Here is a 25,147-nt window from a genome sequence, read left to right as displayed (position 1 = left end):
ACTCCCTACATCAGGTGTAGATAGTACCCTACTCCCTACATCAGAGATAGATAGTACCCTACTCCCTACATCAGAGGTAGATAGCACCCTACTCCCTACATCAGGGGTAGATAGTACCCTACTCCCTACATCAGGGGTAGATAGTACCCTACTCCCTACACCAGAGGTAGATAGTACCCTACTCCCTACACCAGAGGTAGATAGTACCCTACTCCCTACACCAGAGGTAGATAGTACCCTACTCCCTACATCAGAGGTAGATAGTACCCTACTCCCTACATCAGAGGTAGATAGTACCCTACTCCCTACATCAGAGGTAGATAGTACCCTACTCCCTACATCAGGGGTAGATAGTACCCTACTCCCTACATCAGAGGTAGATAGCACCCTACTCCCTACATCAGGGGTAGATAGCACCCTACTCCCTACATCAGGGGTAGATAGTACCCTACTCCCTACATCAGAGGTAGATAGCACCCTACTCCCTACATCAGAGGTAGATAGCACCCTACTCCCTACATCAGGGGTAGATAGCACCCTACTCCCTACATCAGAGGTAGATAGCACCCTACTCCCTACATCAGAGGTAGATAGTACCCTACTCCCTACATCAGGGGTAGATAGCACCCTACTCCCTACATCAGGGGTAGATAGTACCCTACTCCCTACATCAGGGGTAGATAGCACCCTACTCCCTACATCAGGGGTAGATAGCACCCTACTCCCTACATCAGGGGTAGATAGCACCCTACTCCCTACATCAGAGGTAGATAGTACCCTACTCCCTACATCAGAGGTAGATAGCACCCTACTCCCTACATCAGAGGTAGATAGCACCCTACTCCCTACATCAGAGGTAGATAGCACCCTACTCCTTACATCAGGGGTAGATAGCACCCTACTCCCTACATCAGAGGTAGATAGTACCCTACTCCCTACATCAGAGGTAGATAGCACCCTACTCCCTACATCAGAGGTAGATAGTACCCTACTCCCTACATCAGAGGTAGATAGCACCCTACTCCCTACATCAGAGGTAGATAGTACCCTACTCCCTACATCAGAGGTAGATAGTACCCTACTCCCTACATCAGAGGTAGATAGCACCCTACTCCCTACATCAGAGGTAGATAGTACCCTACTCCCTACACCAGAGGTAGATAGTACCCTACTCCCTACACCAGAGGTAGATAGTACCCTACTCCCTACATCAGAGGTAGATAGTACCCTACTCCCTACATCAGAGGTAGATAGCACCCTACTCCCTACACCAGAGGTAGATAGTACCCTACTCCCTACATCAGAGGTAGATAGTACCCTACTCCCTACATCAGAGGTAGATAGTACCCTACTCCCTACATCAGGGGTAGATAGCACCCTACTCCCTACATCAGAGGTAGATAGTACCCTACTCCCTACATCAGAGGTAGATAGTGCCCTACTCCCTACACCAGAGGTAGATAGTACCCTACTCCCTACACCAGAGGTAGATAGTACCCTACTCCCTACATCAGGGGTAGATAGTACCCTACTCCCTACATCAGAGGTAGATAGTACCCTACTCCCTACATCAGGGGTAGATAGTACCCTACTCCCTACATCAGAGGTAGATAGTACCCTACTCCCTACATCAGAGGTAGATAGCACCCTACTCCCTACATCAGAGGTAGATAGCACCCTACTCCCTACATCAGAGGTAGATAGCACCCTACTCCCTACATCAGAGGTAGATAGCACCCTACTCCCTACATCAGAGGTAGATAGTACCCTACTCCCTACACCAGAGGTAGATAGTACCCTACTCCCTACATCAGAGGTAGATAGTACCCTACTCCCTACATCAGAGGTAGATAGCACCCTACTCCCTACACCAGAGGTAGATAGTACCCTACTCCCTACATCAGAGGTAGATAGTACCCTACTCCCTACATCAGGGGTAGATAGTACCCTACTCCCTACATCAGAGGTAGATAGCACCCTACTCCCTACATCAGGGGTAGATAGTACCCTACTCCCTACATCAGGGGTAGATAGTACCCTACTCCCTACATCAGAGGTAGATAGCACCCTACTCCCTACATCAGAGGTAGATAGTACCCTACTCCCTACATCAGGGGTAGATAGTACCCTACTCCCTACATCAGAGGTAGATAGCACCCTACTCCCTACATCAGAGGTAGATAGTACCCTACTCCCTACATCAGAGGTAGATAGTACCCTACTCCCTACATCAGAGGTAGATAGTACCCTACTCCCTACATCAGAGGTAGATAGTACCCTACTCCCTACATCAGAGGTAGATAGCACCCTACTCCCTACATCAGGGGTAGATAGCACCCTACTCCCTACATCAGGGGTAGATAGCACCCTACTCCCTACATCAGGGGTAGATAGCACCCTACTCCCTACACCAGAGGTAGATAGCACCCTACTCCCTACATCAGGGGTAGATAGCACCCTACTCCCTACATCAGAGGTAGATAGCACCCTACTCCCTACATCAGAGGTAGATAGTACCCTACTCCCTACATCAGGGGTAGATAGCACCCTACTCCCTACATCAGGGATAGATAGTACCCTACTCCCTACATCAGGGGTAGATAGTACCCTACTCCCTACATCAGAGGTAGATAGTACCCTACTCCCTACATCAGAGGTAGATAGCACCCTACTCCCTACATCAGGGGTAGATAGCACCCTACTCCCTACATCAGGGGTAGATAGCACCCTACTCCCTACATCAGGGGTAGATAGCACCCTACTCCCTACACCAGAGGTAGATAGCACCCTACTCCCTACATCAGGGGTAGATAGCACCCTACTCCCTACATCAGAGGTAGATAGCACCCTACTCCCTACATCAGAGGTAGATAGTACCCTACTCCCTACATCAGGGGTAGATAGCACCCTACTCCCTACATCAGGGGTAGATAGTACCCTACTCCCTACATCAGGGGTAGATAGCACCCTACTCCCTACATCAGGGGTAGATAGCACCCTACTCCCTACATCAGGGGTAGATAGCACCCTACTCCCTACATCAGAGGTAGATAGTACCCTACTCCCTACATCAGAGGTAGATAGCACCCTACTCCCTACATCAGAGGTAGATAGCACCCTACTCCCTACATCAGAGGTAGATAGCACCCTACTCCCTACATCAGAGGTAGATAGCACCCTACTCCTTACATCAGGGTTAGATAGCACCCTACTCCCTACATCAGGGGTAGATAGTACCCTACTCCCTACATCAGAGGTAGATAGTACCCTACTCCCTACATCAGAGGTAGATAGCACCCTACTCCCTACATCAGAGGTAGATAGCACCCTACTCCCTACATCAGAGGTAGATAGTACCCTACTCCCTACATCAGAGGTAGATAGTACCCTACTCCCTACATCAGAGGTAGATAGTACCCTACTCCCTACATCAGAGGTAGATAGTACCCTACTCCCTACATCAGAGGTAGATAGTACCCTACTCCCTACATCAGAGGTAGATAGTACCCTACATCAGAGGTAGATAGTACCCTACTCCCTACATCAGAGGTAGATAGCACCCTACTCCCTACATCAGGGGTAGATAGTACCCTACTCCCTACATCAGAGGTAGATAGTACCCTACTCCCTACATCAGAGGTAGATAGTACCCTACTCCCTACATCAGAGGTAGATAGCACCCTACTCCCTACATCAGGGGTAGATAGTACCCTACTCCCTACATCAGAGGTAGATAGTACCCTACTCCCTACATCAGGGGTAGATAGCACCCTACTCCCTACATCAGGGGTAGATAGTACCCTACTCCCTACATCAGGGGTAGATAGTACCCTACTCCCTACATCAGAGGTAGATAGCACCCTACTCCCTACATCAGAGGTAGATAGTACCCTACTCCCTACATCAGGGGTAGATAGTACCCTACTCCCTACATCAGAGGTAGATAGTACCCTACTCCCTACATCAGGGGTAGATAGTACCCTACTCCCTACATCAGAGGTAGATAGCACCCTACTCCCTACATCAGAGGTAGATAGTACCCTACTCCCTACATCAGAGGTAGATAGCACCCTACTCCCTACATCAGAGGTAGATAGTACCCTACTCCCTACATCAGAGGTAGATAGTACCCTACTCCCTACATCAGAGGTAGATATTACCCTACTCCCTACATCAGAGGTAGATAGTACCCTACTCCCTACATCAGAGGTAGATAGTACCCTACTCCCTACATCAGAGGTAGATAGTACCCTACTCCCTACATCAGAGGTAGATAGCACCCTACTCCCTACATCAGGGGTAGATAGCACCCTACTCCCTACATCAGGGGTAGATAGCACCCTACTCCCTACATCAGGGCTGGATAGCACCCTACTCCCTACATCAGGGGTAGATAGCACCCTACTCCCTACATCAGGGGTAGATAGCACCCTACTCCCTACACCAGAGGTAGATAGCACCCTACTCCCTACAGCAGGGGTAGATAGCACCCTACTCCCTACATCAGAGGTAGATAGCACCCTACTCCCTACATCAGAGGTAGATAGTACCCTACTCCCTACATCAGGGGTAGATAGCACCCTACTCCCTACATCAGGGGTAGATAGTACCCTACTCCCTACATCAGGGGTAGATAGCACCCTACTCCCTACATCAGAGGTAGATAGTAGCACCCTACTCCCTACATCAGAGGTAGATAGTAGCACCCTATTCCCTACATCAGAGGTAGATAGTACCCTACTCCCTACATCAGAGGTAGATAGCACCCTACTCCCTACATCAGAGGTAGATAGCACCCTACTCCCTACATCAGAGGTAGATAGCACCCTACTCCCTACATCAGGGGTAGATAGCACCCTACTCCCTACATCAGGGGTAGATAGCACCCTACTCTCTACATCAGGGGTAGATAGTACCCTACTCCCTACATCAGAGGTAGATAGTACCCTAATCCCTACATCAGAGGTAGATAGTGCCCTACTCCCTACATCAGGGGTAGATAGTACCCTACTCCCTACATCAGAGGTAGATAGTACCCTACTCCCTACATCAGAGGTAGATAGCACCCTACTCCCTACATCAGAGGTAGATAGTACCCTACTCCCTACATCAGAGGTAGATAGTACCCTACTCCCTACATCAGAGGTAGATAGTACCCTACTCCCTACATCAGAGGTAGATAGTACCCTACTCCCTACATCAGAGGTAGATAGTGCCCTACTCCCTACATCAGAGGTAGATAGTACCCTACTCCCTACATCAGAGGTAGATAGTACCCTACTCCCTACATCAGAGATAGATAGTACCCTACTCCCTACATCAGAGGTAGATAGTACCCTACTCCCTACATCAGAGGTAGATAGTACCCTACTCCCTACATCAGAGGTAGATAGTACCCTACTCCCTACGTCAGAGGTAGATAGTACCCTACTCCCTACGTCAGAGGTAGATAGTACCCTACTCCCTACGTCAGAGGTAGATAGCACCCTACTCCCTACGTCAGGGGTAGATAGCACCCTACTCCCTACGTCAGAGGTAGATAGTACCCTACTCCCTACGTCAGAGGTAGATAACACCCTACTCCCTACATCAGAGGTAGATAGCACCCTACTCCCTACATCAGAGGTAGATAGTACCCTACTCCCTACATCAGAGGTAGATAGCACCCTACTCCCTACATCAGAGGTAGATAGCACCCTACTCCCTACATCAGAGGTAGATAGTACCCTACTCCCTACGTCAGAGGTAGATAACACCCTACTCCCTACATCAGAGGTAGATAGCACCCTACTCCCTACATCAGAGGTAGATAGTACCCTACTCCCTACGTCAGAGGTAGATAGCACCCTACTCCCTACATCAGAGGTAGATAGCACCCTACTCCCTACGTCAGAGGTAGATAGTACCCTACTCCCTACGTCAGAGGTAGATAGTACCCTACTCCCTACATCAGAGGTAGATAGTACCCTACTCCCTACATCAGAGGTAGATAGTACCCTACTCCCTACATCAGAGGTAGATAGTACCCTACTCCCTACATCAGGGGTAGATAGTACCCTACTCCCTACACCAGAGGTAGATAGTACCCTACTCCCTACACCAGAGGTAGATAGCACCCTACTCCCTACATCAGAGATAGATAGTACCCTACTCCCTACACCAGAGGTAGATAGTACCCTACTCCCTACATCAGAGGTAGATAGTACCCTACTCCCTACATCAGGGGTAGATAGTACCCTACTCCCTACACCAGAGGTAGATAGTACCCTACTCCCTACACCAGAGGTAGATAGCACCCTACTCCCTACATCAGAGATAGATAGTACCCTACTCCCTACACCAGAGGTAGATAGCACCCTACTCCCTACATCAGAGGTAGATAGCACCCTACTCCCTACATCAGAGGTAGATAGTACCCTACTCCCTACGTCAGAGGTAGATAGTACCCTACTCCCTACACCAGAGGTAGATAGCACCCTACTCCCTACATCAGAGGTAGATAGCACCCTACTCCCTACATCAGAGGTAGATAGTACCCTACTCCCTACATCAGGGGAAGTCAACCCTGGTCCTGGAGGACCACAGACAGGTCATGTTCTTGGTTTAACTGACCTGGAAGAGCAGGTGTGTATAATTTAGACAATCACTGAACTGATCAATGATCTCAGTTGGTCAGGTATGAAGCCTAGTTGGAACAACATCCCGCTGTAGCTCTGACACTCCAGGAACAGGGTTGGCTACCCCGGCACCACATAGTGGACTACTCTTGACCTGATCCCTATGGGCCCTGGTCAAAAGGAGTGCACTATATAGGGAATGGGGTGCCGTTTAGGACGTATCTAACTGTAGCTGTGCTGCGCTCCGCTGCTCAACTCTCTGTAATGAGGTACTATAGAACCATGCTGTCCTGGGGGAGAGTTGTTCTTTGACCACATGTTCTTTTTGCAAGCATAGGCAGGATTTTGGAGTTAGGGGGGGATTTGCCTGTGCGGTAGAGACGGGGAGGGAGGATGAGGGGGGATTTTTTTTTACCTTGACCTGAGCAAGTGGTGGGCTGCTCCCTCTAGCAGTTGGAAGTATTAGCATAGTCAGTGTTGTACTTTCTTTCTCCAACACACAATACAAGCCTGTACAGCTCTAATGGTTCCCTTGATACCTTGAATACTTTTACCTTTCTGTTTTACACATGCATGTCTAGTGTTTTATTCACTGAGTCTTTATTTATCACATACTTCCAGGCTGTCTCTCAGGCATACATAAGCATAGACACATCCCATCTCTCTCTCTCTCTCTCTCTCTCTCTCTCTCTCTCTCTCTCTCTCTCTCTCTCTCTCTCTCTCTCTCTCTCTCTCTCTCTCTCTCTCTCTCTCTCTCTCTGACTTCATCCCACCCTCCTTCCATCCTTCTATCTCTCATCTCTCTCCCCTTCCATTCCTCTATCTCTCTCTCTACCTTCATCCCACCCTCCTTCCATCCTTATCTCTCATCTCTCTCCCCTTCCATTCCCCTCTCTCTCTCTCCCCTCCTTCCATCCTTCTCCCCACTCTTTCTCCTCTCTCCACCCCCCCCCCCCCCCACCTTCTCTCTCTTTCTCTATCTTAGTGCAGATGTATGTCCCGTTCCACACACAGAATAATTAACACCAGTCCCTATGCATCATTCATGACTTCACTCCACCCCTCCAGGATAAACCCTCCCTCTCTTCTTCTTCCCTTTCTCTTCCTCCTCTCTGCTGGAGGTCTGGAAAGAGCAGACCGACGAGTCAATGGAAAGTTCTGCACCACATTGAACTGGTTCAGACAGGAGGCATCAACTCATAGTTGTTTCTTTCATGTTCTCTCTCTTTGTTCTCTGTTAGCTTTCCTGTCATTGACCAGCCAGAGCACTAGAGTATTTATCCTGTGTGTCTGCGTGTGTGTGTGCAATTGATCTGCCCCCCGTCTCTCCCTTAATGTGTGCCACCCTCATCTCCTGCAGATGGCAAGGAACAGACGCCTCCCTTAGATGGGATTGGAAAATAATTGGATAAGCACTACACACTATACAGTACACACACACTACACACTCACACAAACACGCATAAACAAAAACACACACATATATTTACAAAGACCTCACATACTAGGAGAGAGAGACAGAGAGACCGACAGAGAGAGAGACCGACAGAGAGAGAGACCGACAGAGAGAGAGACCGACGGAGAGAGAGACCGACAGAGAGAGAGACCGACGGAGAGAGAGACCGACGGAGAGAGAGACCGACGGAGAGAGAGAGACGCAGGGAGAGAGAGACAGACTGAATCCAAAGAGATTAGAGAGGGAAAGTTGACATAGATGGGAGGTATGGAATGCTGTCAGTCAGAAAGAGCGCAAGTTCCTCTGTTCCTGCCTCTAAATTGGTGGCCCCATGCCGTGGAGTCTTGATCGCATCATCAAAGTGTGACAGGCTGAGGTGTACTGTGTTCCCCTGGTGGGACTTCCTGCTGTTAGGCTTTCCTCCCCAGAGCTGCCAAAGACATTATGTGAAATGCACTGGAGGAATCACACAATGCAGTTACTTTAACACACACACACACACACACACACCCACACACACACACACACACACACACACACACACACACACACACACACACACACACACACACACACACACAGGTGTTTACACACAACATACACAGACACACACACAGGTGTTTACACACAACACACACACACACACACACACACACTCAGGTGTTTCCACACGACATAAACACACACACACACACACACACACAGGTGTTTACACACAATGTACACACACACTCACACAGGTGTTTTACATACATACACACACACAGGAATTTACACACACAGGCGTTCACATACATACACACACACACACTCAGGTGTTTACACACAACATACACACGCCGTGGAACACAAACAAGCTCTCACACTCTCACATCAGAATTAGATGTTGTTTGCAAAGTTTTAAACCTGAAATGTCAAAATGTTTAGAGTTAAGTTTAGGCATCAACTCCGGATTCTGAAGGTTAGACATTAACTCTGAATGGTTAAGGTAAGGGTTAAGGTTTGGGTTAGGCTGAAAACAAATAATATCAACAACTACTTTCTATGACTGGATTCAAACATGCAACCTTTGGTCTGTTTGGACCCTTTGGTCTGGTTGGACCCTTTGGTCTGGTTGGACCCTTTGGTCTGTTTGAACCCTTTGGTCTGTTTGGACCCTTTGGTCTGTTTGGACCCTTTGGTCTGTTTGGAACCTTTGGTCTGTTTGGAACCAGAGGCAGATGCTTACCGCCATCCCCGTCCACAACGCCCTCGCATAACCAAAACCTTCTTGAAGGTTACAGCGCTCACTGTTGCCCCTAGTGACTGGTTTCCACGTCATCTCTCAACATCCTCAGACATGGATGGATGTTGAATACTGACTTGTATCACAGGTGACCTGCCTGGGCACACAGCTCGCACCCGTTGTCTGTGAACTCTTTGTTGTAGAAACAATAAAAAAGCCCTTATTTTGGTAAATGAAATATGATGGGTCTGGAGAAATGTAACATTCTCATATTCATAGACAGAGCTACGGATGCAAGGGCTGACCATCCATGATATCAAAATGATAGTTTTAACCCATGTGTTGAGTCTGTAATGTAATTGTTTACGTTTATTCTGTTTACCAACATTGGAGTGAAACAAGCTTATATTTTGGTTTCTCATGGAGTGTGACAGTTGAACTAAGGTCATGAGGCATTTATAAGTTACATTCTTCAAGAATCAATGCGAACATATCATTCATATATAAGTCCAAAAATGGATGTAGCACCTGCTGATTGCCACTTTAAAGAACCTGTGTGATGTGTTTAGTGTATTTACCATTCATGTGCTCGTGGGAAACATCCCGGTTGGAACAATTCTTCAACCAATGAGATTTTAGCTAGCTATGTGAGCCAGCTAAAGTTTCGAATAATTAAGTTAGCTAGGTTGCAAACATGGTCAATATAGTCAAATTAGCTACATATCAACAATGCTACATATCAAGTGTGTTGATATGTAGCAGTGTAATTTTCTCAGACTTTCCGACTTGTAATTACAACTTGGAGGGCTGTACAAGTGAAACTTCCCAGTCGGAGTCTCGTATTTCCGATAACTCAGACACCACATGAACACACTATTTGTCCCGAGGACTTCACCTCCTGTTTAAAAGGTGGCGTAGTGTTGGCTACTGGATTTTTCTATTTATGGTTAAATCAGCCAAGTGATTCTGAGGTTAAAGGATGTGTGTTGTCATACCGTATACCCCGGTATATGGTATAAACGTTATATCGACCAAGCCTCGGTGATACCACCTAAAGGAGGACTGAGAGAGAATAGGATGTTTACATTAAAAAAAATATATATATATATTAAGGTGTTTTCTGACTTCATTGAACAGATCGAGAAGATGGCAGTGGGAAAGGTAGAGGTTGTGTCAAATGGGGGTAGGATTGGATTCTAACCTATGCCGGATTCTAACCTATGCCGGATTCTAACCTATGCCGGATTCTAACCTATGCCGGATTCTAACCTATGCCAGATTCTAACCTATGCCGGATTCTAACCTATGCCAGATTCTAACCTATGCCGGATTCTAACCTATGCTGACACTGTAGACGTGTGTGCCAGAGGCTGCGTCATTACCACTAGACCAGCCAGGCCACAACGGTGTTTACACATTTCACCTTTCCCCCAGCATAGACTGTTAAGTATCCAGGAAGTGCATTTGTTTACAACTGGCAAAGGGTCTGCAAAGCATCTTTATGTGTCCCACCAACAGTCACCCTGAAACACCAGCCTCCAGGGGGTGGAGAGGACCTTGAACAGGGGCACACTGGGGAACCTGCCATTCTCCCTGTAGTTGTTGTCCAGGCGGGACAACATGGCCAGGTGGGCAAAGCGGTACGCTGCTGTAGCAATACGTGTTGGCAATGCTGGGATCAATCTTCTTATCATAGCCAGGGTAACGGCCAAGCTGCCGGCCCATGGCGTCTGGGCCAACGGCGTGAGGAACGTAGTCCCTGGACACAAACACCTAGGAGGGAGAGAGAGGAAGAGAGTGCTTGTAGATTAATTTGTAGGTGAGTATGTGACAGGACAGATGTGTTAATGTGAGAATATTAAAGAATCTGTAAATGTGTGAGAAGGAGAAGCAGAGTGTGTGTTAGAGACTATGCACTGGGCATATAGCGGAGAGAAGGAAGTGATATGTGTGTCAGTTTGTGGTACCAGGTGTAGGTGCCCATGTTCTTGCGGGCCTCCTGGTACAGAGTCTCAGACCGTTGTGCTCACTCATGGACATTGTTTGAATGGATGTCAAGGTTATGTTCTCTTCCCCACGAACATCACCTGGCAGACAAGAGATTTACAGGTGAGGCAAAATAGTGATTGAGACAACTATTGTACATGAAAGTTAGTTACTCTAGTCAAAGTTTGTTCTCTTTTTGTCATCATTCTTTTCCGTAGACTTTAACTTCAATTGGTCTACCCTTCAGACAAACAGATTTAAAAGGCTGACCTGCAAAGAAGCAGCTTATGTCCTCCACATTGGTGGTGTTGGTGATTCTCTTCCTTCTAGGTACGGTGGGGTGTCTGATAGTATGTAGTTCCTTCTAGTTACGGTGGGGTGTCTGATAGTATGTAGTTCCTTCTAGTTACAGTGGGGTGTCTGATAGTATGTAGTTCCTTCTAGTTACGGTGGGGTGTCTGATAGTATGTAGTTCCTTCTAGTTACAGTGGCCACTCCAATACCTTGACTTTGTTGTCCTTAAGCTATTTTGCCACAACTTTGGAAGTATGCTTGGGGTCATTGTCCATTTGGAAGACCCATTTGCGACCAAGCTTTAACTTCCTTCCTGATGTCTTGAGATGTTGCTTCAATATATCCACATAATTTTCCATCCTCATGATGCCATCTATTTTGTGAAGTGCAACAGTCCCTCCTGCAGCAAGCACCCCCACAACATGATGCTGCCACCCCCGTGCTTCACGGTTGGGATGGTGCTCTTCGGCTTGCAAGCCTCCCCTTTTTTCCTCCAAACATAACGATGGTCATTATGGCCAAACAGTTCTATTTTTGTTTCATCAGACCAGAGGACATTTCTCCAAAAAGTACGATCTTTGTCCCCATATGCAGTTGCAAACCATAGTCTGGCTTTTTATGGCGGTTTTGGAGCAGTGGCTTCTTCCTTGCTGAGCGGCCTTTCAGGTTATGTCGATATAGGGCTAGTTTTACTGTGGATATAGATACTTTTGTGCCTGTTTCCTCCAGCATCTTCACAAGGTCCTTTGCTGTTATTCTGGGATTGATTTGCACTTTTCGCACCAAAGTACGTTCATCTCTAGGAGACAGAACGCGTCTCCTTCCTGAGCGGTATGATGGCTGCGTGGTCCCATGGTGTTCATACATGTGTACTATTGTTTGTACAGATGAACGTGGTACCTTCAGGTGTTTGGAATTTTCTCCCAAGGATGAACCAGACTTGTGGAGGTCTACAGTTTTTTTTCTGAGGTCTTGGCTGATTTCTTTTGATTTTCCCATGATGTCAAGCAAAGAGGCACTGAGTTTGAAGGTAGACCTTGAAATACATGCGCAGGTACACCTCCAATTGACTCAAATGATGTCAATTAGCCTATCAGAAGCTTCTGAAGCCATGACATCATTTTCTGGAATTTTCCAAGCTGTTTAAAGGTACAGTCAACTTAGTGTATGTAAACTTCTGACCCACTGGAATTGTGATACAGTGAATTCTAAGTGAAATAATCTGTCTGTAAACAATTGTTGGAAAATTTACTTGTGTCATGCACAAAGTAGATGTCCTAACCGACTTGCCAAAACTGTAGTTTGTTAACAAGAAGTTTGTGGAGTGGTTGAAAAACGAGTTTTAATGACTCCAAACTAAGTGTATGTAAACTTCCGACTTCAACTGTATGTACACATAGGTAGGGATAAAGTGACTAGGCAACAGGATAGATAATAAAGAGTAACAGCAGCGTATGTGATGAGTGAAAAGAGTTAGTGCCAAAAGGGTCAGTGCAGATTTGGTTAAATATTTTCATGGCTTTGGGGGTAGAAGCTGTTCAGGGTCCTGATGGTGCCAGAATTGGTATCTCTTGTTGTGCAGAGAGAACAGTCTATGACTTGGGTGGCTGGAGTCTTTGACCATTTTTAGGGCCTTCCTCTGACACCGCCTGGTATAGAGGTCCAGAATGGCATGGAGCTCGGCCCCAGTGTTGTACTGGGCCATACGCACTACCCTCTGTAGCCGTTTGCGAACGGATGTCAAGCAGTTGCCATACCAGGTGGTGATGCAGCCAGTCAAGATGCTCTCAAGGGTGCAGCTGTAAAACAGGATCTGAGGGCCCATGCCAAGTCTTGGTACACTTAAAACCAGAACAATTTATAAATAGTTCCCCACACTTGTTTGCTTTGAATTTATTTTGTGTAATGTCTTCATGAACACACTAGAATCTAAAGTGTTATTCACCTGTCCCCATGGGACGACCATTTGAAGAACCCTTTTGGTTTCCATGTAGAACCCTTTTGGTTTCCATGTTGAACCCTTTTCACAGAGAGTTCTACCTGGAACCCAAAAGAGTTCTTTAAATGGTTATCCTATGGGGACAGCCAAAATACCCTTTTGGAATGCTTTTTTCTAAGAGTGCAGTTATACAATATTCTAATTATTTAGGGAACGTCATGCAACAGACTTGTGCATTGTGATTGAAATGTGTGCTTTAGGGTTATATCGTCTCAAGACAATCCATCTTTACTTTTGTAAAAGTCAAGTAACTGAATCTTCTTTCGTGCAACGCAACCATGTTCTTTTGTTTTGTTCTTTGTGGAAAGACAAAAGGAAATGATGGTGTCTGTTCCATGATTAATTGTCTGAGTCAGGAGATCAGTATTCAGACTCATCTCTAACAATGATACTGCAGTATTTCCGGTTTCTGAACACTTGGACTAAAATAGAGTCTTGTTTTTTCAGGCTTTAATCTAAGACGAGGATTGCAGGGCCGTTCCACGAGTACCTTTTGCATCACTTTGATACTGTTGGTTTAAATTGTGCACCAATATTGAATTTGAAAAGCTTGTTATGTGATATGATCTTGTCCTTAATGTCGGGAGAAAGCTGAGAGAACAGACGGTGAGTTTGGTTCAACCTAGGTGTGATCAACATGTGCTTCTCCTCTCCTTTTTCTATTGACTTTCATCCCCAGACAAACACATCTAGTCTGTTTGCAGTTACCACGTGTTGTTGGTTGTGTTGTTATCATCAAGGTAATGTTGAAGTGTTGGATATGTTTACTTTATTGAACTGAATCTTGATTAGGGTTGGATCAAAACACTATTGCTACACAGCCCTCAAACTCAACTCTGGACCTCCAAGACAGTTCCGCTGCATTGATTCACTGTTCCCCTGTAATCAGGGACTGATTTAGACCTGGGACACCAGGTGTGTGCAATTAGTTATTAGGTAGAACAGAAAACCAGCAGGCTCCAGACCTCATAGGGTCAGAGTTGAGTACCCTGATCTACAGTATATAGCTCTGAATGATCTGTTTTCCTTCACAAACTGTTGAAGTCCCTGTATAACATATACCCTCTTTTTGAAAAGAATTAAAGGCTGCCTTGCTCGGTGTTTACACTGGACTACCACCCGTTGAATGATCTTTACCTACAATGATGCAGACCTAACTGGCGTCAATGCACGATTTCCGCCAAAGTCATCAGATGCATTTTTTAAGAGTTCAAATTCATCTCTCATAGGTAGAGAAACCTGTTGCTTTGGCTGTGCAGCCCCATGTTCCTTCCTGCCACTGCAGTCAGTGCTCCAGAGCTTTGCACATAGCAGTTAACTTTACTCATTAGCATTTCTATATTAGTCTCTTCTCCTCCAAGCATTGTCCTCAGTGTCCACCCTGCACCTTTATCTCTCTCAATAACCTCCACCCACATAGGATAGACACACACACACACAGCTGGCCATTTACCCAAGGACAGTTAGTTAGCCAGTGCCCACACACCCCTGTCTTAATAGAAAGAGCAATCTCCATGTCCATCTCTCTTTCTTTCTCTCTCTCTCTCACACACACACACACACACACACACACACACACACACACACACACACACACACACACACACACACACACACACACACACACACACTGCTTGTAGGCAGCGTTTGCTCAGTTGATTGGATGGCTGTGTCACTCGGCCTCCCTGTGTTTGTCTAAGCCAATGGGGTCTCAGCTTATCTTCAGCCATTTAGTTTGGCTTTAACGGGGACAAGGCAGGATACTGGGGACATGGAGACAAGGCAGGATACTGGGTTAATGGGGACGAGGCAGGGTACTGGGGACATGGAGACGAGGCAGGATACTGGGAACATGGAGACGATTTAGGGGACATGGAGACGAGGCACGATACTGGGAACATGCAGGGTACTGGGAACATGGAGACGATGTAGGGTCCTGGGGACATGGAGACGAGGCACGATACTGGGAACATGCAGGGTACTGGGAACATGGAGACAAGGCAGGATACTGGGAACATGGAGACGATGTAGGGTCCTGGGGACATGGAGACGAGGCACGATACTGGGAACATGCAGGGTACTGGGAACATGGAGACAAGGCAGGATACTGGGAACATGGAGACGATGTAGGGTCCTGGGGACATGGAGACAAGGCAGGATATTGGGGACATGGAGACAAGGCAGGATACTGGGTTAATGGGGACGAGGCAGGATACTGGGGACATGGAGACAAGGCAGGGTACTGGAGACATGGAGACAAGGCAGGGTACTGTGGACATGGAAACAAGGCAGGATACTGGGTTAATGGGGATGAGGCAGGGTACTGGAGACATGGAGACAAGGCAGGATACTGGGTTAATGGGGACGAGGCAGGGTACTGTGGACATGGAGACAAGGCAGGATACTGTGGACATGGAGACAAGGCAGGATACCGGGGACATGGAAACAAGGCAGGGTACCGGGGACATGGAAACAAGGCAGGGTACTGGGTTAATGGGGACGAGGCAGGATACCGGGGACATGGAAACAAGGCAGGGTACCGGGGACATGGAGACAAGGCAGGGTACTGGGTACATGAGACGAGGCAGGGTACTGTGGACATGGAGACAAGGCAGGGTACTGGGAACATGGAGACAAGGCAGGATACTGGGAACATGGAGACAAGGCAGGATACTGTGGACAAGGAGACAAGGCAGGATACTGGGAACATGGAGACGAGGCAGGGTACTGGGTACATGAGACGAGGCAGGGTACTGTGGACATGGAGACAAGGCAGGGTACTGGGAACATGGAGACAAGGCAGGATACTGGGGACATGGAAACAAGGCAGGGTACTGTGAACATGGAGACGAGGCAGGATACCGGGGACATGGAGACAAGGCAGGGTACTGGGTACATGAGACGAGGCAGGGTACTGTGGACATGGAGACAAGGCAGGGTACTGGGAACATGGAGACAAGGCAGGGTACTGGGGACATGGAGATGAGGCAGGATACTGGGAAAATGCAGGGTACTGGGGACATGGAGACAAGGCAGGGTACTGGGAACATGGAGACAAGGCAGGATACTGGGGACATGGAAACAAGGCAGGGTACTGGGAACATGGAGACAAGGCAGGATACTGGGGACATGGAAACAAGGCAGGGTACTGGGAACATGCAGGGTACTGGGGACATGGAGACAAGGCAGGGTACTGGGGACATGGAGACAAGGCAGGGTACTGGGGACATGGAGACGAGGCAGGATACTGGGAACATGCAGGGTACTGGGGACATGGAGACAAGGCAGGGTACTGGGGACATGGAGACAAGGCAGGGTACCGGGGACATGGAGACAAGGCAGGGTACCGGGAACATGGAGACAAGGCAGGGTACTGGGGAAATGGAGACAAGGCAGGGTACTGGGAACATGGAGACAAGGCAGGGTACTGGGGACATGGAGACGAGGCAGGGTACTGGGGACATGGAGACGAGGCAGGGTACTGGGGACATGGAGACAAGGCAGGGTACCGGGGACATGGAGACAAGGCAGGGTACCGGGGACATGGAGACGAGGCAGGGTACCGGGGACATGGAGACGAGGCAGGATACCGGGGACATGGAGACGAGGCAGGGTACCGGGAACATGGAGACGAGACAGGGTACCGGGGACATGGAGACAAGGCAGGGTACCGGGGACATGGAGACAAGGCAGGGTACCGGGGACATGGAGACAAGGCAGGGTACCGGGGACATGGAGACAAGGCAGGGTACCGGGGACATGGAGACGAGGCAGGGTACTGGGAACATGGAGACAAGGCAGGATACTGGGGACATGAGATGAGGCAGGATACTGGGGACATCTCATGTGATGTGACTCCCAAATAAGTCAACATGTGACTGTCAGAATGTGAATAACGTAGATACAGAGCTTTGAGTATTTATATGATTTATTGAAGAGTATTTAGATCCTGTTTCTAGTTTAAGAATCAAATCAGAGTGTTTAAAACTTGTAGTGTCTTGAATCTGTAGGAAATATCTCCACTAAGCAGCGTTGATAAAGGACCTCTGTCAACAGTAGATATTGGCCTGCGTTGCTCAGCAGCAGTTTCAACTACTTCCTTCCTCACTCTGTCAGTGTGTGTTTGGGTCTTTGACTGTGCTTGCCGTCCTGCCTGCCTACGTGCGCTCGTCCGTACGACCTTCACAAGGGCTGAGGGAGTAACTGGGGAGCTGGCCCTGACTGCAGCCAATCGATCGCTAGCCCTCACCACCCCTCTTCCGCTCAGCAGTCTCTCTCCAAACACACACCACACTCCCCACCGCCTCATTGCCCAAATAGACTCACATATGAGTGACAGGGCCAATTTCTCTCTCCTTCCACTCCCCTCTAATTCATAGCCATTGATTTACACCTGGTGGTCTGAATGCTCTTCACACACACACACACACACACACACACACACACACACACACACACACACACACACACACACACACACACACACACACACACACACACACACACACACACACCCCTCCTTTGTATGGATCACAATGCGGACACAGACTTGGTGTCTCAGCACATGGATTGAAGGACTGAAGGGACTTTCTGAAGGACTGTAGAAGGTCTTCAGATGTGTAGCACAGTGTCCCATACGTCTCCTTGAGTTCTCCCTGCTATTCCTCCTATTTGATGTATTCCAGTCCAATCTCACCTGATCAACGTCTCATCAATCCCTTCATTAGTTGAATTAAGTGTGTTAGTTCTGGATTCCATCAACTCATTGTGTCTGGTTCTCTTTGGGTCTCCTTCATCCTAGTTCTCCCTGGTTCTCTTTAGTTCTCCTTCGTCCTAGTTCTCCCTGGTTCTCGTTGGGTCTCTTTTGTCCTAGTTCTTCCTGGTTCTCTTTAGTTTTCTTTCGTCCTAGTTCTCCCTGGTTCTCTATAGTTTTCTTTTGTCCTAGTTCTTCCTGGTTCTCTTTAGTTCTCTTTCATCCTAGTTCTCTTTGGGTCTCCTTCGTCCTCGTTCTCCCTGGTTCTCTTTAGTTTTCTTTCGTCCTAGTTCTTCCTGGTTCTCTTTAGTTCTCTTTCGTCCTAGTTCTTCCTGGTTCTCTTTAGTTCTCCTTCGTCCTCGTTCTCCCTGGTTCTCTATAGTTTTCTTTCGTCCTAGTTCTTCCTGGTTCTCTTTAGTTCTCTTTCGTCCTAGTTCTCCCTGGTTCTCTTTAGTTCTCTTTCGTCCTAGTTCTCCCTGGTTCTCTTTAGTTCTCTTTCGTCCTAGTTCTCCCTGGTTCTCTTTGGGTCTGCTTCGTCCTAGTTCTTCCTGGTTCTCTTTAGTTCTCCTTCGTCCTAGTTCTCCCTGGTTCTCTTTAGTTCTCTTTCGTCCTAGTTCTCCCTGGTTCTCTTTGGGTCTGCTTCGTCCTAGTTCTTCCTGGTTCTCTTTAGTTCTCCTTCGTCCTAGTCCTCCTGGTTCTCTTAGTTCTCCTTCGTCATAGTTCTTCCATATATTTATATGTATATATTCTTATTCCATTCCTTTACTTAGATGTGTGTGTGTGTATTAGGTAGTTGTTGTGAATTTGTTAGATTACATGTTAGATATTGCTGCGCTGTCAGAACTAGAAGCACAAGCATTTCACTGCACTCACAATAACATATATTGTGTGGAATGGTCCTGGGTACTTGAGAAGAGGTGTGGAATGGTCCTGGGTACTCGGGAAGAGGTGTGGAATGGTCCTGGGTACTCAGGAATAGGTGTGGAATGGTCCTGGGTACTCGAGAAGAGGTGTGGAATGGTCCTGGGTACTTGAGAAGAGGTTTGGAATGGTCCTGGGTACTTTAGACGAGGTGTGGAATGGTCCTGGGTACTTGAGAAGAGGTTTGGAATGGTCCTGGGTACTTTAGACGAGGTGTGGAATGGTCCTGGGTACTTGAGAAGAGATGTGGAATGGTCCTGGGTACTTTAGACGAGGTGTGGAAGGGTCCTGGGTACTTGAGAAGAGATGTGGAATGGTCCTGGGTACCTTAGAAGAGGTGTGGAATGGTCCTGGGTACCTTAGAAGAGATGTGGAATGGTCCTGGGTACTTGAGAAGAGATGTGGAATGGTCCTGGGTACTTGAGAAGAGATGTGGAATGGTCCTGGGTACTTGAGAAGAGATGTGGAATGGTCCTGGGTACTTGAGAAGAGATGTGGAATGGTCCTTGGTACTTGAGAAGAGATGTGGAATGGTCCTGGGTACTCGAGAAGAGTTGTGGAATGGTCCTGGGTACCTTAGAAGAGGTGTGGAATGGTCCTGGGTACCTTAGAAGAGGTGTGGAATGGTCCTGGGTTCTCTAGAAGATATGTGGAATGGTCCTGGGTTCTCTAGAAGAGATGTGGAATGGTCCTGGGTACTTGAGAAGAGGTGTGGAATGGTCCTGGGTACCTTAGAAGAGATGTGGAATGGTCCTGGGTTCTTTAGAAGAGGTGTGGAATGGTCCTGGGTACTTTAGAAGAGGTGTGGAATGGTCCTGGGTACCTTAGAAGAGATGTGAAATGGTCCTGGGTTCTTTAGAAGAGGTGTGGAATGGTCCTGGGTACTTTAGAAGAGGTGTGGAATGGTCCTGGGTACCTTAGAAGAGATGTGGAATGGTCCTGGGTACTTGAGAAGAGATGTGGAATGGTCCTGGGTACTTGAGAAGAGATGTGGAATGGTCCTGGGTACCTTAGAAGAGATGTGGAATGGTCCTGGGTACCTTAGAAGAGATGTGGAATGGTCCTGGGTACTTGAGAAGAGATGTGGAATGGTCCTGGGTACCTTAGAAGAGATGTGGAATGGTCCTGGGTACCTTAGAAGAGATGTGGAATGGTCCTGGGTACCTTAGAAGAGGTGTGGGAAACACTGCTGTAGTATTTTTAATCTTTAGCTGTAATGTAACTAAAGTGTGTGTGTGTGTGTGTGTGTGTGTGTGTGTGTGTGTGTGTGTGTGTGTGTGTGTGTGTGTGTGTGTGTGTGTGTGTGTGTGTGTGTGTGTGTGTGTTCAGGTGGGTCTCCAGGCTCGGACCCCCAGGTGACCAATGAGAGCGTCCGCAGCAGGGACCAGATCCTCCAGACTCTGACTGACCTGTCCAGGGCCTTCCAGGACATCGCTGACCGCTGTCTGCTGGTCCTCCACCTGGAGGTCAGGTACGTACGGACATGGACTCTCCAGGATAAACAGCCTGGGTTCACAATGACCTTTTCCTATTGGTCATGTTCACAATGACCTTATCCTATTGTTCATGTTCACAATGACCTTTTCCTATTGTTCATGTTCACAATGACCTTTTCCTATTGGTCATGTTTACAATGACCTTTTCCTATTGGTCAAGTACAGATCATACTACCACCAGCTTCACTCCGTTTTCTTCCATTTGGTCCCTAGCGAACACAACCGTGATTTATAAAATCTTCCTCTCAATGGTTCCACAGTGTTCTTCAGTCTTGGTCCTGAGTGGGGCAGACTGAGTTAACAGGCTGTTGTTCTGTCAGACTACCATGTTGACTGTCAAACCTTGAATAGTTCCACCTATGAATTTGAGAGTGGTTACATTTGTTCAGCCCCGTCCTTCAACTGTATAGCGCACCAAGTGGCAGGACTGTCGTATTTTTATTTTAGAACCCCTTTAGGTGTATATATGTATATTATTATTATTATTTGATAAAATATTGAATTTGGCCTTTAGTACCATACCCCACATTGAATAACACATTCATAAAACAGTAAAAAAAATAAATCATAAGGAATAAGGTTTTGAAGTGTCTGTCATATATCTAGGAGATATAAGGAAGCTCAGGAAATACAGTGGGGCAAAAAAGTATTTAGTCAGCCACCAATTGTGCAAGTTCTCCCACTTAAAAAGATGAGAGAGGCCTGTAATTTTCATCATAGGTACACTTCAACTATGACAGACAAAATGAGAGAAAAAAATCCAGAAAATCACATTGTAGGATTTTTTATGAATTTATTTGCAAATTATGGTGGAAAATAAGTATTTGGTCACCTACAAACAAGCAAGATTTCTGGCTCTCACAGACCTGTAACTTCTTCTTTAAGAGGCTCCTCTGTCCTCCACTCGTTACCTGTATTAATGGCACCTGTTTGAACTTGTTATCAGTATAAAAGACACCTGTCCACAACCTCAAACAGTCACACTCCAAACTCCACTATGGCCAAGACCAAAGAGCTGTCAAAGGACACCAGAAACAAAATTGTAGACCTGCACCAGGCTGGGAAGACTGAATCTGCAATAGGTAAGCAGCTTGGTTTGAAGAAATCAAATGTGGGAGCAATTATTAGGAAATGGAAGACATACAAGACCACTGATAATCTCCCTCGATCTGGGGCTCTACGCAAGATCTCACCCCGTGGGGTCAAAATGATCACAAGAACGGTGAGCAAAAATCCCAGAACCACACGGGGGGACCTAGTGAATAACCTGCAGAGAGCTGGGACCAAAGTAACAAAGCCTACCATCAGTAACACACTACGCCGCCAGGGACTCAAATCCTGCAGTGCCAGACGTGTCCCCCTGCTTAAGCCAGTACATGTCCAGGCCCGTCTGAAGTTTGCTAGAGAGCATTTGGATGATCCAGAAGAAGATTGGGAGAATGTCATATGGTCAGATGAAACCAAAATATAACTTTTTGGTAAAAACTCAACTCGTCGTGTTTGGAGGACAAAGAATGCTGAGTTGCATCCAAAGAACACCATACCTACTGTGAAGCATGGGGGTGGAAACATCATGCTTTGGGGCTGTTTTTCTGCAAAGGGACCAGGACGACTGATCCGTGTAAAGGAAAGAATGAATGGGGCCATGTATCGTGAGATTTTGAGTGTAAACCTCCTTCCATCAGCAAGGGCATTGAAGATGAAACGTGGCTGGGTCTTTCAGCATGACAATGATCCCAAACACACCGCCCGGGCAATGAAGGAGTGGCTTCGTAAGAACCATTTCAAGGTTACGAAGGTTCAGATCTCAACCCCATAGAAAATCTTTGGAGGGAGTTGAAAGTCCGTGTTGCCCAGCAACAGCCCCAAAACATCACTGCTCTAGAGGAGATCTGCATGGAGGAATGGGCCAAAATACCAGCAACAGTGTGTGAAAACCTTGTGAAGACTTACAGAAAACGTTTGACCTCTGTCATTGCCAACAAAGGGTATATAACAAAGTATTGAGATAAACTTTTGTTATTGAGCAAATACTTATTTTCCACCATAATTTGCAAACATATTCATTAAAAATCCTACAATGTGATTTTCTGGATTTCTTTTTCTCATTTTGTCTGTCATAGTTGAAGTGTACCTATGATGAAAATTACAAGCCTCTCTCATCTTTTTAAGTGGGAGAACTTGCACAATTGGTGGCTGACTAAATACTTTTTTGCCCCACTGTATATATTATTTTTTAAATACATATTTAACCCCATTTTTGGTGTAGGCACATCATCGGTTTCCTTCAGACTAGTTCGTTTGTAGCCCAAAAGGTTCAGACGCTACAAACAGAAGTTGGCAAATCGATGGTACCGACTTCAGACGAGTCCCCTGACACTTGTGGAGACCACCATCGTGTTTGGGCTGTCTAAATGGTCTGACAAACACCGCTCTAGCTCTGCCACCTTTCACCGCAGATGAGGAAGTGCCACATTGGCGGTGGATTGAGACTCATCCAATACAATAAACAGATATTTCTAGCTGAAACTGACGGACTGTGATGGAATAAAAAATAAAACTGATATTACTCAGATTGGTGCACCGGCGTGTCAGTCAACTCTAGGGGGTTAAACAAGTGCAAGACAATCTAATAACACATTCAGACCAATGTGTCCCTCCAGATCCAGTCAGTTCACCCATTAACGTCTAGAACAAGTGATTTACCAACCAAACCCAGAAAACAACCAACTCTCTCTCCGTCAACAGCCCCTAACAGCCCCCATGTCCTCCTTCTCTTCATCCCTCCATCACCTCCTTCCTCTCTTCATCCCTCCATCTCCTCCTTCCTCTCTTTATCCCTCCATCCCCTCCTTCCTCTCTTTATCCCTCCATCCCCTCCTTCCTCTCTTTATCCCTCCATCATCTCCTTCCTCTCTTCATCCCTCCATCACCTCCTTCCTCTCTTTATCCCTCCATCACCTCCTTCCTCTCTTTATCCCTCCATCTCCTCCTTCCTCTCTTTATCCCTCCATCACCTCCTTCCTCTCTTTATCCCTCCATCACCTCCTTCCTCTCTTCATCCCTCCATCACCTCCTTCCTCTCTTTATCCCTCCATCACCTCCTTCATCCCTCCATCATCTCCTTCCTCTCTTCATCCCTCCATCACCTCCTTCGTCTCTTTATCCCTCCATCCCCTCCTTCCTCTCTTCATCCCTCCATCACCTCCTTCCTCTCTTTATCCCTCCATCCCCTCCTTCCTCTCTGTATCCCTCCATCACCTCCTTCCTCTCTTTATCCCTCCATCTCCTCCTTCCTCTCTTTATCCCTCCATCACCTCCTTCCTCTCTTTATCCCTCCATCTCCTCCTTCCTCTCTTTATCCCTCCATCACCTCCTTCCTCTCTTCATCCCTCCATCACCTCCTTCCTCTCTTTATCCCTCCATCACCTCCTTCATCCCTCCATCATCTCCTTCCTCTCTTCATCCCTCCATCACCTCCTTCCTCTCTTTATCCCTCCATCCCCTCCTTCCTCTCTTCATCCCTCCATCACCTCCTTCCTCTCTTTATCCCTCCATCCCCTCCTTCCTCTCTGTATCCCTCCATCACCTCCTTCCTCTCTTCATCCCTCCATCACCTCCTTCCTCTCTTTATCCCTCCATCACCACCTTCCTCTCTTCATCCCTCCATCACCTCCTTCCTCTCTTTATCCCTCCATCCCCTCCTTCCTCTCTTCATCCCTCCATCACCTCCTTCCTCTCTTCATCCCTCCATCACCTCCTTCCTCTCTTTATCCCTCCATCCCCTCCTTCCTCTCTTTATCCCTCCATCATCTCCTTCCTCTCTTCATCCCTCCATCACCTCCTTCCTCTCTTTATCCCTCCATCACCTCCTTCCTCTCTTTATCCCTCCATCACCTCCTTCCTCTCTTTATCCCTCCATCTCCTCCTTCCTCTCTTTATCCCTCCATCACCTCCTTCCTCTCTTTATCCCTCCATCACCTCCTTCCTCTCTTTATCCCTCCATCACCTCCTTCCTCTCTTTATCCCTCCATCCCCTCCTTCCTCTCTTCATCCCTCCATCACCTCCTTCCTCTCTTCATCCCTCCATCACCACCTTCCTCTCTTCATCCCTCCATCATCTCCTTCCTCTCTGTATCCCTCCATCACCTCCTTCCTCTCTTCATCCCTCCATCACCTCCTTCCTCTCTTTATCCCTCCATCACCTCCTTCCTCTCTTTATCCCTCCATCACCTCCTTCCTCTCTTTATCCCTCCATCACCTCCTGCCTCTCTTTATCCCTCCATCACCTCCTTCCTCTCTTTATCCCTCCATCACCTCCTGCCTCTCTTTATCCCTCCATCACCTCCTTCCTCTCTTCATCCCTCCATCACCTCCTTCCTCTCTTTATCCCTCCATCA

The 25,147-nt window shown here is 47.3% G+C and overlaps 1 protein-coding gene across 1 annotated transcript in view; it reads left to right on the top strand.

Moving 5' to 3' along the window:
* The window catches only part of exoc4 (exocyst complex component 4), a 243,105-nt gene that overhangs the window by 214,399 nt on the left and 3,559 nt on the right, over positions 1–25,147 (top strand). Inside the window, exon 15 of the mRNA XM_038996740.1 lies at positions 20,581–20,722. Coding sequence (XP_038852668.1) covers positions 20,581–20,722 — 142 coding nt within the window. The remainder of the gene's footprint in view (positions 1–20,580; positions 20,723–25,147) is intronic.

This window comes from Salvelinus namaycush, chromosome 6 (genome assembly GCF_016432855.1).
Source record: "Salvelinus namaycush isolate Seneca chromosome 6, SaNama_1.0, whole genome shotgun sequence".
Classification (NCBI taxonomy): Eukaryota; Metazoa; Chordata; class Actinopteri; order Salmoniformes; family Salmonidae; genus Salvelinus; species Salvelinus namaycush.
This window is presented reverse-complemented; position numbering and strand designations above follow the sequence as displayed.